This window comes from Solanum dulcamara, chromosome 2 (assembly GCF_947179165.1).
Source record: "Solanum dulcamara chromosome 2, daSolDulc1.2, whole genome shotgun sequence".
Taxonomy (NCBI): domain Eukaryota; kingdom Viridiplantae; phylum Streptophyta; class Magnoliopsida; order Solanales; family Solanaceae; genus Solanum; species Solanum dulcamara.
The window spans coordinates 81,461,134-81,479,381 of NC_077238.1; the positions used below are offsets into that span (position 1 = coordinate 81,461,134).

At 37.5% G+C, this 18,248-nt stretch overlaps 1 protein-coding gene across 5 annotated transcripts; it reads right to left on the reverse strand.

The window, feature by feature from the left end:
* Positions 1 to 388: 388 nt before the first annotated feature.
* On the reverse strand, positions 389 to 18,087 carry LOC129881051 (SAC3 family protein A). 5 transcript variants are annotated; one of them, XM_055955375.1, is made up of 14 exons: positions 17,847 to 18,087; positions 16,349 to 16,423; positions 14,184 to 15,032; positions 12,536 to 12,976; positions 10,909 to 11,010; positions 8,074 to 8,168; positions 7,450 to 7,612; positions 5,858 to 6,286; positions 5,599 to 5,739; positions 5,355 to 5,414; positions 4,207 to 4,337; positions 3,008 to 3,141; positions 2,697 to 2,926; positions 389 to 944 (listed from the first exon to the last, which is right to left on the reverse strand). In XM_055955375.1, the coding sequence occupies exons 2-14, from the start codon at positions 16,403 to 16,405 to the stop codon at positions 843 to 845; spliced, it is 2,934 nt and encodes a 977-aa protein (XP_055811350.1). In that variant the 5' UTR covers positions 16,406 to 16,423; positions 17,847 to 18,087; the 3' UTR covers positions 389 to 842. The 5 variants fall into 5 exon arrangements, with proteins under 5 accessions (XP_055811350.1, XP_055811349.1, XP_055811348.1 ...); XM_055955374.1 differs by having other exon boundaries at positions 5,858 to 6,352; positions 14,190 to 15,032; positions 17,847 to 18,085; XM_055955373.1 differs by having other exon boundaries at positions 5,858 to 6,352; positions 16,349 to 16,426; positions 17,847 to 18,085.
* Between the last annotated feature and the right edge of the window lie 161 nt (positions 18,088 to 18,248).

The window sequence follows — 18,248 nt, forward strand, 5'->3', positions numbered from 1 at the left end:
TAAAGCCATTTTCAGGTAAAGCAAGTGACCAAATCTAACTAATGAACCAAAGGGTGCAACTATGTTGACTACACCTAAATTCATATCCACTTAACCTACCAATTAAGAATCTGGATCAGTCGAGCTAGTCGAAGTTAATTGGTCTAACCAATATAGATTCACACCAAATAGATCCCATCAAGGGGGTAAAGTACTCCCTACCCAGAAGTATCTATTCACAAGTTTCGAATCTGAGACCTCTAGTAAAAAGGAGGAGAAATCTAATCATCCCACCACACCTCTTGATGGTTGGCTCCTTCCATATCACTCAATCACCCTGTTTATTTTGCCTTTTCCAGTAAAGCAAATATAAAGAATGTAAACGTAAGAACTGGTCAACAGAAAAAGGCATGAAAAATATCGAGTGGTATTATTAAGCTTGTCGAATCCTAACATGTCGGATCAACAAAATCTGGCGATTCGAATCACCTATCTTACAACTGCAGGCTAGGTAAGCAAATATACACCAATTATGGATACAAACTACAGTTCAAGTAACTGTTGCTTATGATTATGGTCCCTCTATCTCTATGTATACTGCTGTCTCTAAAAGAATCAAGAACTCCCCAATCAGAGATTAAACCACAGGATTGAGCCATTACACATACACCCCCACGCCAGTAGAAACGGGCTACTAGCAGTACACGTACAATTATCCGACTCTTGTACTGTTGTCATCAAACGAACCTTGTTGAGTTCCAGTATGAATACCCTGAACTGGATTTACTTTCCCCTTGTATCTGGAGCAGAAGCATTGTCCTAGCATTGGATCCTCCACCATTATCAACAAATGAATGAGGTTCCTATACCAGATTTCGTGTCAAAAAATCATTAACAGCGAGACTGGCATCTCCATGTGCCACAGCATCTTCAGGTTCTGGCATATAGAGAGTTGACACAGAGGCCTGCACATTTAGGAACACATGAACTGTCATCGTATAGCATTTCATGGAAGAAAACAAAAGGAGTGCACAAAGTTTGGACCAAGTTAAGGTGCTAATATAACATCCCCTAATCATAACAGATCTACATAAACAGTTTCTAAATAATCATTGAGAAGCGTGATTCTTTGTGCACTCCATGAGTGAAACCATTTATACCTGATTGGGAGTGCACAAAATTTGGACCAAGTTAAGGTGGCTAATATAACATCCCCCGATCATATCAGATCTACATTTTAATATGAGGCCAACATCATAACATCCCCTTTACCCTCGATGTGGGACTCTTCACACACACACACACACCTCAGGCCCAGGGCTAGACATCTGGAGCATGGGCAATTTTAATATGGGGCTCAACATCGGATGAATTGGAATGTGTCCTGCTCTAGTATCATGTTAAATGGAACTTGGACCTAACTCAACCCCAAAAGTTAGCTCACGAGGGAGGATTGCCCAAGACCATCGGAAGAGACCAAGGATCCCTTACTGTAACTCAAAAACATACATTTTGTGCTCTTGGTTCATAATCTAGGTATTTACTTTATAGTAATCCAATTATTTACCTTTCCTTTCTAGTTCGCGTTGTAGTCTTTATTTTGATAATTCCAAGAATCTATTTCATGTTCAAAATAACTTCTTTGTGAGTCCTTTAATCGTTCATTGTTGTTTAATTCAATTATCACTGATTCACAACGTAAGTAGTCTTATTAAGCTCCTTGGAAATGGCTCAATTCTCGGACAACGCATACGATTTTCTCGAAAAAGCTACATATATAAGTTGAATACATATATAGTTCCTTCTTTCCTTAAAGAGTAATTGATTTGGTAATCAGATGTTGGAATATAGTCAATCTAATATGTGCTTGGAAGTATATTGTCATGTATTTAAAAAAGGACAAGAAATCAAACTGACCAACAAAAACTGAAGCGATGAAAAAACCAATTTAATTGGTTTGGCTTGATTCCAACATTTGAAAAAACGCTTAACTGGTTTGGATTCCTTTTAGAGGAAAACAGAACCATGAACACCACTACCAGGCACCGACATGGTTCGAGCTCGTGACATGTGCCGGATTGACTGCACGACCACGAGCTTACATCATTGAAAAGACTAGAAAGCTTTACAAATGTTTGATTGAGAGTTGACCAATTTGACAAGTATTAACAACGGGTAGACCAGCGTTAACTATGAGTTGACCAAGACTTGACCACCATTAGAGTTTCTAGGATGAATCTAGCATGGCTCCACACGGCCCACTAGCCTACGACTCCTTTGTTATCTTAGCACTAAGTACTTGGACTTGGGGCCAAGCCCATTGTTTAGCCAATAGTATAATTTTGAGTAATGCACGATTTTCACCTACGTTTGGATGATATGTTTGTGAGGCTATATATAGAGACCTTTTGGGTTCTCGAAGAACTCCTTGGGTTGCTATTGAACGTGTATCCTCCTCCTATAAATTTGATATCTTTGGGTCAATTGTTACATGATTGGGATGTAATTATTGTTATATACTAATTGTGGCCGAATTCTAACAATTTGATTCCTAGATCTTATCTATATATCTCTTCATCTTAGTCTATTCTTATTTTCTTTGTGAATTTCCCTTGTTTGCTATTTCTTTCCGTTGTCACCTATCCACACATCCATACCATGCTACTTGTAGAGCGGTTGGCATTAAATACTTCTGCATAAATCAGGAGACAACACACCTTTGCATCAAACTGCATCTCCCCAGAATTATCAGAAGTGAGGCATGCACCATGGCCTTTCAGCCATTCCACACAATCTTCCACTCCATCTGTGTCCTCGCTTTCTTCAGTTGTCGATAAGACACTTGCGAAGCCTAGAACCTGGGCAATGTAGGTGACCGGAACAGTTGGGCGATTTGAACGAGACATACATCTAACAGCCGCATATCGCATTTTATCAGCATATCGATCTGCAGAGAATAAGTATAAATCATCAAATTTAGCTTAATAAATGCAATAGCTAAATATCAACCATTCAGAACAAAACACACCCATAAGACACATGTTAAGATTAGGAGCTGTCTTGTATAATCTGAAGAAGGCAACATAGTTTCCAGAGGACACAGCTGCTCGAACTGATAGAGCATGTTTAACAGCATTGTTCTGTCTAGCCTCTGCTGGTAATCTGGAAAAGGAAAATGCACAACAAAATAGTTTAACATTCCACGTTTGATAAGAGGGGGTTTTCCAGTATGTATTAACCATGTTTTAAGCATATTTTCTCAAGCTACCAGCACCCAGGTGTATGGAAATTGAAGCCAGATATACTATGAATTTGTCAAAAACAATGGATTAGACCATAGAAAGACTACAATTCACTTTCCCTCTGTGGCACTTCTGTTACCTTTTGCAATACAAAATAAGCTCCTTTGAACTATGGACTAAATTGTGACATTTGAGATTTCTATTCAACTTTAAACATAACTTGATGCCCTTTTTTCTCTTTTCTAGGTCATTTGAAAGGCAACTTTCCATCTTCTCTTCACACTCTCTGTCTTCTGCTTTCTTCCCTCCCTCCCTTGCTACCACACACCCAAAACCCATCCCTTCCCACCTCAAGTCTCTATCTTCTTCTTTCTTTTGGTTTCTTCCTTGTGTAACAAATTGAGATGAACAGGAGAATGGACACACTCCTAAATTAAGCACGAGCTTAACTGTCTGATTTAGTCTAAACTATGACAAGCTTATGTGTATATTAAGGCCAAAAACGAAAAGGTAAAAAAGTTTTGCATAGAGGTCAGGAATTAAAATGCATGAGTATAATTGGCCAATGAATAATGTTCATAAGTCATAACTAGCAAAAGATATGAGTGGGTGATTCCCTGCTGGTTGAACCTGTTGCACAGCTAAGTCATAACTAGAAGGAATAGACCATAGAGGATTTGTCAACATCTGTCTGCTGCAATTTAACCTCACAGTCATCCTTAAGGTTGCGGAAAGCAAGGATGTCACGAGTAAAATTCTGTTACATGCAAATCTTACCAGATCTCCTCTTCTTCTTTTTTTCTTCCCTATTGCAGATGCAGATGCCTAAAAAGGACTAACCAGAGGAACAGCAAAAGTACTCTGGGTGCCCGTGAACCAAATGACAGAATAGAATGGAAGCAGAGAAATAAGCAACACGACAAGACTTGCAAAAGTTTCACAAAGAAGAACGCAAGAAAACCAGTATAGTAAGTAGTTGACTGACCTAGACAATGCTAATAGCACATCTCTGTTGTTACTAGAGTGCAAAAGCACACAGAGTAGATTATATGCAGCAAACTCCATATCGCATCCCTTGATTCCTTCTGCATAAAGCGTTTTTAGCTGTGACTGACACTGCATATACCAGAACTAAGAGTGTAAGTCTAAGAGTAACACTGAAGCAGATAAACCAATGATGTCTTAGCAGCAAATTAAACATTTGTTTACTACATGTCCAAAAAACTTTGATTCCAACGCAATTCAATATTGCAATTGCGCCAGAATGCATACTCATTTAAAACAAGAAAAAGATTGAAAAGTTTTAAAACAATTCAAGGTAATAGTCCACAAAAAAACTTTCCAACACACCCAAACGATTTTAGGGAGGTAAGGAACATCTACATTTCTTTAATCAGAACACATAAGCAGCTAATAATATAGATTTACTGCTCACAACACACTGCTTCTTTGCGTGTTGACAAAGACCAAAGGAAGTAGGATGCTAGCAGAAAGAATCTGCAGCTAGAAAAGAAATAGGATATAGGTGAAGCCAGAAAAATGTGGTCAGTCATCCAACCCAGTATGTCAAACAACCAATAGAAGCATCAAGAGGAGTGACCCAACATTAGTAGTAAACACCAACCGAGACAAAATGTCATTTATGTGTCCACATAATTCAAAATAAGGAAACTTCTTTGTGGCAAAAAGTGGACCATTCTTATACCAGCAGCGAACCCTGAAAGGACTGTAAGAACTATAATGGCAATACTAACAAATAATTATATCGCATTTTACCAGCTAAACTTCCCTTGCAAGTAATGCGGGTGTATAAAAGGATTTGAACCGTGGGAAAAGGCAGCATAAATTTTGTACACAGAGAGCCAAAAACATTTCACCCAGATATACTTAAACTTCTGGATTGGAAGCCCCAGTAAGGAATTTCACTCTTAACTAAATTCTATAAATTAGTACAGAAACTTGACTGCAAAAAAGATCCAGCATTCAATAACATTCAAACAAAGAAGTATCCAATTGAAATATGAACTGCATGGAAGTACTTCCAAACACATTAGCATACAAGAAAATTCACAGAGAGATTAGGTTCTGAGAAGTTATGACATTCTGAGAGTTCCCACCATGGGAAGGAGATACCTGATTAAATTCCGACAAGTCCCCAACTTCTATTGCCAATCGACCATGTGTTTCATACACCTAAAACAGAAGGTGAGTGAAGAAGATATTAATAAGAAAAATCAATACAATATCTACTGTAAAGAAAGTCGTGTCAATCATTTTCAGAAAATAACTTCAGATCCTAGATTTGCCAGTGTATATGACGATGAAAATTTTATGTTTTGCTCCATTTGAATAGTGAAATTAGAATAAGAAAAAATACCTTGACTGTTAACTCGTTGCGTATGCGTTGGACCGTAAGATCTTGCCGTATTGATTTTAACTGATCACATTTGTAAAGGTAGTTTTTCGGAGAACTTTGAACCATGTTTAATGCTTTTTCCAAGACTTCTTCTGGTCTCACCTGCAAAAGAAGAATTACTTTTGAGAAATCATCAAAACTTGCAAAGTGAAAATTGTCAATATATATAATGCATTTCCCTTGAATCTCAAGTAACAACAGAAAGAATCAACAAGACTACCGTTGCAGGGTCAGGTGCAGAAGTAAGACGTAAGTAGCGTTTCTCAATTTCCTGGCAGGTTCCTTTGACAGTAAGAGCATCCCAATCAATATCTTCAACAGCATAATTACCATTTTCCTCAATGTTTCTGCTAAGCACCAAGGCAGTAGCCCTCCTTGCATACACATTTCCAGCTGCTCCATTTCTGGATCGATTATCATTAGTAGCTACGCGACTTCCACGCCCTCTTTCAAAACGCTTCGATCGATTTTCACGTCTCTTTCTTTCCTCTGGTGTATCTGCCGCTGATCCGGCAGCAGATTTATAGGCTGCTTGACTTCGTTCCTTATCACTATCACTGGATGCTTCACCGTTATCTGCCGCATCCATTCCATCACCAACACACTGCCTCTTAGCTGGCCTAAAGACATCAGTTTTGGGGGTTTTCCGCTGTGGTAAAGAAAATTTCACATGACTCGAATTATTCACCTTGTTATCTGACTTTCCACCTGAAAACTGTATGCAATCACTCAGATGAGAGACATTTTATTTGGTCATATGGATCTAGTGCCGAACTGACGGAAGCCAAAAGATTAAAATACCCCAGATTAAAATAACCCAGGCTTTAAGATTTAAGTAGCACTAAGCCAAAAAGACCAGTATCAGATGTGCCAATCTCATGTAAGAAAAATCTTAGCTGGGTCAGGACAGAGTTCCACTTGAGTACCTAAAACAACAATTTAACATCCCTTGACACAGTAACAGATCCAAAATGATCTTGCCTAAGAAGCCGCTTTGGTTCATGCGGTGCAAACAAAAACATAGCATGCTACCTAACCCAAAAAGTAGTCGCTGGTTGATTCCACCTGTATCATAACATCATGCTCTAAGATTGATGGACTAATCGCCTGTTTGACTGCTTTTGGGACGCCAAAAGTGCGTATTTTTTCCAAAAAGTGCTTATTTAAAAAAATCTAAGGTGTTTGACTACGCTTTTGGGAGAAAATAAGTGCTCTTGGGAGTAGCAGAAGATGTTCTTCATAAGCTAAAAAAATAATTTCCCCAACATTGCTTTGAGAAAAAAAAACACTTAAAAAGCACTTTTTAAAATCTTGGCCAAACACAAATTATTACTCAAAAGTGCTTTTTAAATTTATTGGCCAAACACAAATTGCTTCTCACGAGAAGTACTTTTTTGAAAAGCACTTTTCAAAATAAGCTGATTTTAGAAGCTTGGCCAAACAAGCTATAAAAGAATAGTTTTCTCATGAATTATGGAGGATTCTAAGAAAACATATTTTGGATGACATTACAATCTCTGACACAATAAAAGTATGATAAAGAACTACTAATAGAATTGAACATATTTTTTGGTTGATATTATGCACATTTAGATTTATCGATCACCAAAAAATAAGGGGACAAAATAATCGAGATAAGTAAACCAGGGAAGGAGCCAGAATAGAAAGTGAAATCATGAAGCTGGAGATAAGCCACTCAGCAACCTAGACCACCTCTTTAGCTTCTTCTTTTCAAGCAAGAGGCTGAAGTAGGTGAAAAATAGAAAGAGAGAACTGTAAAACCTTCTATCTTCAAAGGCAGAAAACTATTACCTGTCTATTCCAACTCCCATACTTAGAAGCATCAGGAGTGACTAATGCAGGTTGGACAGTTGGTTTCTCCTCTACTAAAGGCTCCCACCTACTTTTGTATCGCCTACTCGGACTTCTTTTACTTTTTGGAGATGAAGAAACTGGAGCTGAAAATATTACTCTTCTGCAGAGAAAAGGAAGAAGTCAAATAGTCCTTGAATTTGATATCTAACTATAAGAGCAAATTCATCAGCATAAAAGGAAAAAGGCTCATGATCATGATTAAGTTCCTTAATCAGGGAAACTACACTATATACACAGAAGTGGTTTGCTTTTAATTGTTAAACAAATACTTCAGCAAAAATAAAAATGAATGGGAAAAAGGAGGAACAAGCAGTTTGTTTCTAACTACTGAGGCAAAAAGTATTACATTTGCAGTTTACACTAGCTGTAAGATAACAACCATATGCTAGGTGAAGTACAAATGCGGAGATGAGATACAGTAATTGATATTCATGCCCTATGACAGCTACTTTGGTAAGCCACACATGCGTGCATTGTATAGATTTAGATGTTTGTGTGAGCACACAGCATGTGCATGCACAAGGTTTGCATATCAGTTTAGGGAAGAGTGAGATAGCATACTCCTTATCTGCATCCACGCTAGGCATGAGGAAAAGAGGCTCGGTGTCCCAGTCTCTTGTATGAAGCGTACCGTCAGCAGTTGCCTTTGTGATAATCTGCAGATTATGGTACATTTAAGTAACAGAGGGGCAAGGCAAAGAACCACGCATCAATAAAACTATATATCATTATAGTGCAAGTAAATCAAACGTCACTCAGTCAACTATGACTCATTATGTTGCAAACAGCTCAAATGTTACTCAATAATATCAGCACTAACACTTCTCTAGATGGGACGCAAAATAATAGTTAAGGCAGAAAGATCATCGTAGGTCACAAACTTCATAAACAACACTACCCCAACACTCAAGTTAGCTGTTTACTTCATTACTACAATCTGTCCAATGCAATAGGCTGCTGCATGAGTAGCTAATACAAACATACTAAGGATGGGAAAGGGTTCCGACTGTAGAGACATCCCTACAAGTGCAAAAGAAATTTCAAATCTTAAAGCACTTGCACATTATACAATTGAGAAAACAGTCTTGCAACCAAAGTTACTTATCAGGTATACTCGGGGCTATATTTTTTGGACATATTTATATATGATGTCAGCTCTTTACTTCCAATTCAACCTCCCTAGATGTGTGAAAAAGGGAAGGCAGAGTTTTTGCTCTGTATATAGCAATACCTACTTGGTGATGTAATTATGGAATAAAAGTACTTACCCAAAAGAAAAGGCAGAGAAAAAAGAAGTATTTCAATCCACAAGGAGGGTCAAGGGGGGATCAAGATTTTATTGATTGCATTATGCATTTCAATTCTAGGTGTTCATCAATGAATTCCTCGTGTGTTTTCTCTAGCTCTATATGGGTAAAAGGAGGTGCCCTGTGTCCTATTCTACCCTTCAAACTTTCCCCCTCTTTTTTTACGTCCCCATGTTCCCCCCGTGTGGCGACATGGGGGCGAAAAATCATGATAACTGATGCCACAGAGATACAAAACCAAAGATGCAGGAATAATGTGATTGACAAGTTCGAACACAAGTTGGAAGACACAAGACATGCCCTCACCAGGACCTATAACTAACTTCTTGTCACTTTACCTTAATCCAAAGCTGTGAAGCAGAACTGAACACGCCATTTAATTAATGAATGTCAACTAGAAACAAATGAACAGGATGTGGATGGTGAAAGAAAGCAGATTGCTATCAGATAGAACTACTATAATGTTATTATCAGAAGCACCTTCTAGAAGTCCACCACTGAGAAAATGCATTACGGACAAAAACAATCAGCATAGTTGGGCTCTCAGTACCCATTAAAGGTAAAAAGGAAAGCTTTAAGAAGTGGGACAAGTAACAAAGGGTGAAATGTACATATAGGAAGCAGTTGAAAACATAAAAAAGGTCTCGGATAACATTAAGTAATCTAATATAATTCCCTCAAAGGCTCAGAATAAAAAAATCACCGGGAGGACTTCAACTTAACAGGGGCATACTCCAGTACATGAAGTATAAGGAAGCTTGTCTTCATTCAAGTCCCAAACTTATACTTGTGAGCTGAATCAGTCAGCCTGTCCAACCTCTAATATATCATGTTTTATCCATCTTCATACCCCTTCTTTTGGGAAATTTTATGTCTATGTAGTGCTAAAAACCCGTATGTTATGCACTATAAAAATGGATAGTCAAATCTCTAATTTTAGTTCTTTTTAATTTTCTGGCAACATAATCATCAACGCCACTTCTCTTTTTGAGACAAATGGGTGCTCCTCATTCTATGCTCTAGCAATTCATAACTTGGAAGTTATTCAATTGCTGCTTGCTACACAAGCTATAAAGCATCATTATCTCAGTACAATCTGAAAATTCTTCTACGGCTGGGACAAGCTAGATTAAAAAACCTTTTCCCTGAGATGTATGTTTTGGCAGTACATCAACAAATGAGTTTAGCTGACAGTTGGACACAAGGAGGATGGAACATCCAGGTTAGAAGGAATTTTAATGACTGGGAAATTGAAACTGTGACAGAATTTTTCAGAGCTTTGGAAGAGTCCAAAGGGACAAAGGATGAGGCTGATAGACTATGGTGGAGCAAAGATAGCAAACGCATGTTTAAGGTAAACTCAGCATACAAGTTTTTGAACAAAGGTGGACAGCAACCACCACAATGGCCATGGAAACAAATCTGGAAAACAAAAATCCCCTTCAAGGTGGCATGTTTTACTTGGCTACTGGCAAGAGAAGAGTCCTGACACAAGAAAATTTCAAGAAGACGAAGTTCTCTATGTGCTCTAGATGCTATTTGTGTGGAGAAAAGATTGAGACAGTCCGCCATCTGTTTTTACAGTGCAGGATAACAACCCCAACTTTGGAGGATTTCTATCAGCCTCAGGGGTGTTGCTTGGACTATGCCTAACAGAATCACCCACCTTCTCTACAGTTGGGAAGAGGTAGGTGTGGGAGCTTCAGACAGAGACAGATGGAGGATTGTCCCAGCCTGTATCTGGTGGACAATCTGGAGAGAGAGAAATACTAGATGTTTTGAGAGCAAAAGTTGTGATCTTCAGAAGATCAAATTGAACTGTATAAGACTTTTTTGTTTCGGGTGCAAACAGATGTACCTAGAGGATACTGAGTCGATTATTGAGATCCTTGGCTCTTGTTAGATTTTAGATTCAGATATCCTGTTTTGTTGATAAGTTGTAATTACGGTTTTCAGTCAAACCCATGTACTGGTTTAATCAATACATACAAATGTTACCTTTCTCAAATAAAATCTATGCAGCATGCATTACATGGCAAGAACTGGGAAAATGGACCAAGAAAGAAAATCTCAAAATACACTAAGATACCTCCTTCATGACAGCTTGGGATGCAACCATTTCAGTATCATCCTTGCAACGAGCCAAAGCCCTTTCAACATAACCACAAAGTGATTTTGGAAAAGTATCAGGCTGCAGACAACAGAAAGATCACTTTAGTTACGCAAGGAAAATAAATAATCTGACACTTATTTGATGCAATGCAACAATAAATACCATGTTACAACATGTCACCATTATCCCAACTATATCGTCAACATTATCCCAACTATGTAGTTACCAGTAGAATAAAATACCAAGGTTTCCCAGATTGTGTGGCGATAAAAGTACAAAACACAACCAAGGAGCAGTTAAAAAATTCATCAATAAAACCTAACAGTTGAACTGTCAATCATAACAACATAGAAGATTGCAGTGTCAAAGTATCATATAGAAAAAAGCTGCTCCTTAGAAGTTCAACAAAATCAGAAGTCTTACCAATATTGAAATTCCCTGCAGAAGTGATTAAACCAAGTTAATACAAACCTACCAGTTTAGCCATAATAACTATATCATTAATCATTATTTCAACATCAACTTGAAAAAGAGAATCTGAAGTTGAAAGACTCGATTAAAGAGTATTTTCAAGTGAAATAATTGTACACTCACACAGATTCTTTTTCTCCGAATGAAATTCATGTGCAAACACAATAGACTTCCATATAACCTTTTCCAACTTCCATCTCAGATTCTCTTTTTTTCCAACTTGAACCAAATATTGTCACCAACATTAATCATTAATTGATTTAATTTTAGCAAGCAAGCATGTTGCTTTTCACTTATAAAGTTGTAATGATGTCGACCATGAAAAAGTGATTCAGCTATTTCTATTCTCATACCTACATCTAAAACGTAATGCAATAAAATTTCAAACAGGGAAAAACTTTGCCCGGCTTTTACCATAACAGAATTTACATTTACACAGAACTCGCAGAAATCTCAGTAGATTTGTTCACTAGACTAGTTTAAATGACCAAGAAAATGATTATAAAATAACCCATCTTTCCCTGAAAGAGATAAGTGTGGAATGCAATTGTTTTCTCCTGGATTGAACATGTGAGCTTATTCACAGGCCACTCATTGGAACAACTCTAAAGGTTTTCCTAATAGACCAATGGTGGCGACTGGTGAGAACCTTTAACAGCCCTAACTACATCTGTACCAAAGCATACACAACCAACCACCCGAGCTACTGATTCACTGGTTATCAAAATATCCTCTGCATACCTATTCCACCGATATCACCCATAATATAAATTACACAAATCAAGGAAAATATAGAACTCAAGAGCATTAAATTAAGTTAATCTTGCTAGTATTGATAAAATGATACCACAAACCAAATACACTCTGACAAGTCACTTTCCAAATGCACTTATACATATTAGACTGTTGGAGGTTCATTGGTTATTTAAAGGACTATATTAGTATTATATCACTAGCACAGATAACTTCTAATTTCAATTCTCCAAGCAGCACATGATGAAAGACTTGGTGAAAACTTTATCATCTTAGTCAAGCATTTAAACTTTCTCCATCGATTATGCAAACTTATGTTACAAAACTCAATGTGTGACTGCATGTCTTACTGAAATGATCAAAGTAAAAGGTGTCTGACCTTGAGAGCATTATTTGCAGCACTAGAAGATACTTTTTCATTAGTTTTTGGTAAGGAAACGCTGACATATGCAGGTTTGGCCGCTGCATTAGTTGTAGAGCTTTGCATATCCAGCTTTGGTAATCCCATAGCCAAGGTTGAAGCTATTCTAGGGTTTGTGGGAATCTGTAGTTTGCTAGCACTGCCCGTGTCTGCTGATGTAACAGTTTGCTGCACGGTGGGCAAAGATGACTGATAACTATAGGGCATCTGATAAGGGGCTTGATATTGTGTGCTTGGTGCTTGGGGACATGAAGAACTTTGTTGAAGGTTTTCATGAGAAGGGGTTATGTCTAAAGGCTTTTGACCATAAGACTGTACTGGATCAGGCTGCTGATTTTGGAAAGAGGGAGCCCAATGTTTCCAGTAACTATCATGAACATTTCCACCTACAGCAGGAGACTGACCCAAAAAAAAGTGAAAGTTAAGTTCATCAGGCAAATCGAAAAGAACTCCAGAATATACATAACATGAAGGGAAAGAGAAATGAAATTGCTTTTCTCAGTGTACTGCGTAGTGAAAAGCAAAAAAAATGAGGTACTGACTGCAATGACAGTAGATAACATATCTTCTTCTGGTGAATAGCTGGCACTCAACAACCCGCACAAGATAGAAGTTGAATATCCAGATTATTAAACGTACAATAAACACGAAGAGATACTTAGACAGCAGAGTTAAAAGAGCATACGAGGCATTGCTTACCAGATCTTTAGCAGCTTGTTGAACAAAAGAACAACTAAACTAGCAAGTTAACCTAAAATATGATCAACTTAGGGAGTCTGTAAGATTGTATCACTAATTATTTATAACGCAGCCTTCTGTAATTATACTAGAGGTCTTTCATATTTAATTATTGCAACACATTATAATGTCAACATGAAAATATATTAATAGAAAATGCAACAGTTTGCGCCTTGCCAGGTTGAGTATATATAGGCAAGATAGATTAAGAAGTGGAAAAAAATCAACTGTCAAGTTCAACATTGCAAAGTGCTAGCATTTAATCTTGCTTAATGCCGGGTTTCATAATTTCCAAAGGCACCAGCTTCATACAGGCACTTGTGAAGTACTCCATCAACCAGAGACACACAGTAGACTCACATTTTTCCTCATTAGTTTACGTGGGTCAGATGGTGTCTTCAATGACCCAGGGAAATCCTACCGGTATTTCTAAATTTATTTACAGACGCAAGAATCCTAAAAACAATTATGTGTCATACACGATTTATCACTTCCATCTCTTAGACTGCTTAACATGGTTTTGAATTTTAAGAGGGTGTTTGGATTGACTTATTTTAAGTAGTTTTGGCTTTTCAGCTCTTTTTTTTTTTGAGGTGTTTGGGAAAGACAAGAAGTGCTTTCAATCACTTTCTTTTAGGCTGAAAAAGTACAAAAATAAGCTAAAAGCCAAAAGTTGGATATTCCCAACTTATGGATTTTAGCTTTTAACTTATAAGCTACTTTTAAAAAGTCAATCCAAACACCCCCTAAGTGAATTACATGACAATTGATATTCAAATAGGAGTCTCTACGCATGCATAAAAGTTATCTAATATAAGTACAACTCCAGCAGAGCAACTTATTTGTGAATTGCATGTAAAGGAAAAACCTGCACCGCAGACAATGCGGGCAAACCAGATTCTGGCTTGCCAGAGGGAGGATGAGATGCCGGAGCTTGGACACCTGAAGCTGAGTATCCCGCAGGAACAGGGCAACTCAGACTGGATACATTAGAAACGGAAATATTTTCTGTTCCAGGAGCACAGGGGACATCATTTTGTGTATGGTTGTAATAGTCAGCCCACTGCTTGTACTGTTGTTGATACTGTGAAGCCGCAGGAGCTGTGGTAGAACTGTATGCAGCATTAGAATCAGAATTGTAGCTTGGATATTGATGGGAAGTGTATGTTGTATATTGTCCTTCATGCCACGCGTTCGTCTGGTTATTGTAAGTACCACTTGTGTAACCTCCAGATGTCTGGTAATCACCAGGATTGTAGTAAGTGCTTGAATAACTTGCAGGCCCAGCATAAGACCCTGTATTCTGAAATGAGGAAAGGGGCTGATAAGGAGCACCTGTATTTTGATATGCTCCTGATGGCTGAGGATAGGGTTGATTAGGTTGTTGTTGATAGCCATTATAGTAAGCAGCATATCCTGTATTGTTGTATCCATAAGGATCAGTACTTTGATAGGTGCCATAGCTACTGTAATCCTGCTGTACATTTGTGGCACCGGAACGTGGTGTAGTAGCACTAGTTGCAACATTCAATCCATCTTGAACATTCCTTGAAGGCGGTGCAGCTTGTTGGTCGTGATCATAACCAGAATGTGAGACAACTCCATTTTCTCTGGCATAGCTATCTGCACCATGAGCACTCCATGGTGCGACGGTAGAATTTGGAGGGGCGTAATATGAAGACATGTGATGTTGGTTTGGATCGACAGCCTGATGACTCTATATAGAGAAAAAAAGGTTTTGAAGTCATATAATGAGAAATCAACTCACCTATCCGGAACAAAGTATAGCAAGAGTGGTACTTGATACAGTTGCAGAAGAATAGTAAATATAAAGCAAATTAAAAGAGTTTGGTGGCTCAGAGAGGAGAAGCATTTAACGCTTTCACCATTCAAGTAGAAAAAAGATTTAATCAATCAAGTTGTACAATGACCAAAAATTATACATGTAGTGAATGCCCTATCCATAAAAGGCAAGAGCACACTAGCTTAACGTTTAACACACTTATACGCACAGAGTTTCGGCTCATAAGAAGCAGTTTCTCAACATAAGGATAGTCGATAGTCATTACATCAAATATGACCTTCACAAAATCCATCTACATTGTTACCCAAGGATGTCCATGATGAGGTACTTAAACATAAACATTCCACAACAATCACCAATATTAGTATAGCCTTTCATACTTATGTTGATGGATAAAACAGACAAGGCTTCTTGATATACTACTTACAAACATCACCACCACAAGACAGTCAATTGTGTCACTCCGGTATCAGAGTGACTTGCCATAGCTACTTCATCAAGAAACCTTTTTTTTATCTCATTACTAACCATTAACCAGTTGTACATACATTTCAAAAAGGCAGTGTTTCTACATGAGAGTCAAACAACTTTTTCTTTAATTACGATTTCTTCCAACACTTTTAAATACTTCCTAACATAAGATCTTGTGATTTCTATTGCTTCTTACAGTTTCTAAATACACAAATTATATTTAAACTACTCTGAATCGATGTCCAAATTCACACGGACTATTAGATGACCATAGGCAGATCCAAGTGCAGGATCGTGGGTTCAGTAAAACCCATAGTTTTGAGGTCGAACCCTATATTTGTGTGAAAAAAAGTACAAATAGAGTTAGATGTACATTTTAAAACTCACGCTTCAACATAAAACCAACAACACTTAAGTTCAGAATCTCCCACTATGTTTACCCACGTAATCCTAACACGACAATTCTTTTTGGTATTGATGGAGTAAATATATAAATAATATGAGAAATAAAAAATAGCAGCAGCACAACTGAAAAACTCACTGCTCTCACACAAAGGGAAAAAACTAAAACTTTTCAATTCCATCGGCATCATCCCGCCATTTTTTAGTGTTCATTTTGACAACATCATCAAAATTCACATATATTAAGTACGTAAAAAAATGCAACAAGCAGAAATCTATATGGACCATAATGACATACACTTTTTCCAGAAACAAAGTTAGGTTAAGAGAAGAGGAAGTACAATTCGGGCAGTTACCTCCTGTGAACGTGAACTGGGATCCAAAGTGGTCATAGTAGCACTTCCTTGATTCATCTTCCTCTCAATAACATCCTGCTAAACCAAACATTTCAGTATTCAGATATCTAGACCAAAATCACCCCACCCCACCACACACACACAAAAAAAATAGTCTCAGAAGTTAAATTGCAGCCTAATGGTTACAACTCTACCTGCTTACATTCAAAGGTGGTTCAAATTCCACAAAAGAATCCTTTTCTACACTTCTATCCCGATTGTTTGCGCGCCCAGCCCTCACTTAGCAAATTTTATGCAAGAAAGAACCTAGCCAGGACTAAAACTGCAGCCTAATCATCACATCTCCACCTACCTATGTCACAGGTGCAAGATTCCAATCCTGCAGAAGTGGTTTCTACATTTCTAACCCAACTATTTAAGGGCTCACCCCTCACTCAAAAAGAACTTTGAAAAAAACAAGAGAAAACTAGAATTGCAGCCTAATGTTGCAACTCCACCTACCCACCATTATGTGTACAGGTTCCAATCCCACAAAAGGTGTCCTTTGTAATGTTCATCCCAACTATTTGCAAGTCCACCTTCAACAACAACAACTACGCCTCAATACCAAACAAGTTGAATTCCACTAAATAAACATCATGCGTTGGATCCTAGCTATTACATGTGCAGGTTCCAATCCCACAAAAGGTGAACTTTGTAAATAGGCATAACACATAAGTGTTCCCTTCAACTTGGCCTTAGTCGGTATCTATGCCCCTTCAACTTTGGGTGTGCACAAGTACACACTTAAACTTGTATAAAATTGAACAAATAGACACACACATACTGCGTGGAAGGACATGAATTACCACATATGACGTATATGTCTACTTATTCAACTTTATACAAATTTAAGGGCATAATTGTGCACACCCAAAGTTGAAGGGGCATAGATACCGACTAAGGCCAAGTTGAAGGGCACACTTATGTATTATGTCTTGTAAATATCATCTCAACCAGTTGCAAGTCCATATTCAACAACAACAATTACGCCTCAATATCAAACAAGTTTAAGTCGGATATTGGTTATTTAACAGCTAAAGAGCTCATATATCATGCTTCCAGCATATGCTGATACCACAAATCAGTAAACAGTCAATATCATCCAACTTCTACCCATAATGGATAACCAACATAAGTTCTCGTCATCTCGCTTATACTTACACAGAACCCCCAACGCCCTTAACCCATAACATAAGCATTTACCAACACAAACACTTCACAAGAGTCTACAAAGTCTCAACTTGCCTTACCCCCAAAGCACAAAATGTCAAAATATGGATTTGCTCATTCACCATGTTTATAGGTCCAAAAAAAATGTATAAAAAAAACTAGCAGGAATTGGAACTGCAGTATAATAACAACTTCACCGACATCAATCACAGCTTCTAATCTCACAAAAAAAAGGGCTTTTTTCTAATTAATGAAATTAAAATAAATTGGGGAAAAAAAAACTAACCGAAATCTGAACAAATTGAACAGCTTGAGCCTTCAAGGAACAAAGTAACAATCAACCTCGAACAAAGAAACACCCTTATATGTATTACCAAAGCAAATTGAGACGGAAAAAAACAAAAAAAATATGAAAAAATTGGAAAAAAACAGAGAACGATATATATAAGAAACGAAGAACGATTACAACTATCGATTTGGGAAGAGAATACAGTATAATTAAGATTTGAAGAACAGAATTATTTAATGTCAAAGAAGAGATTTTTGATTTATGAAATTAATAACGTCGGTAGAGAAAATTAAAAAAAAAAACGGAGATTTGTGTGTGTGTATATATATGCGTAACTTGATTTTTAGTCAGAAAAAAATCTCAACCCGATTGACTTATTCGGGTCGTAATTTGGGTCTT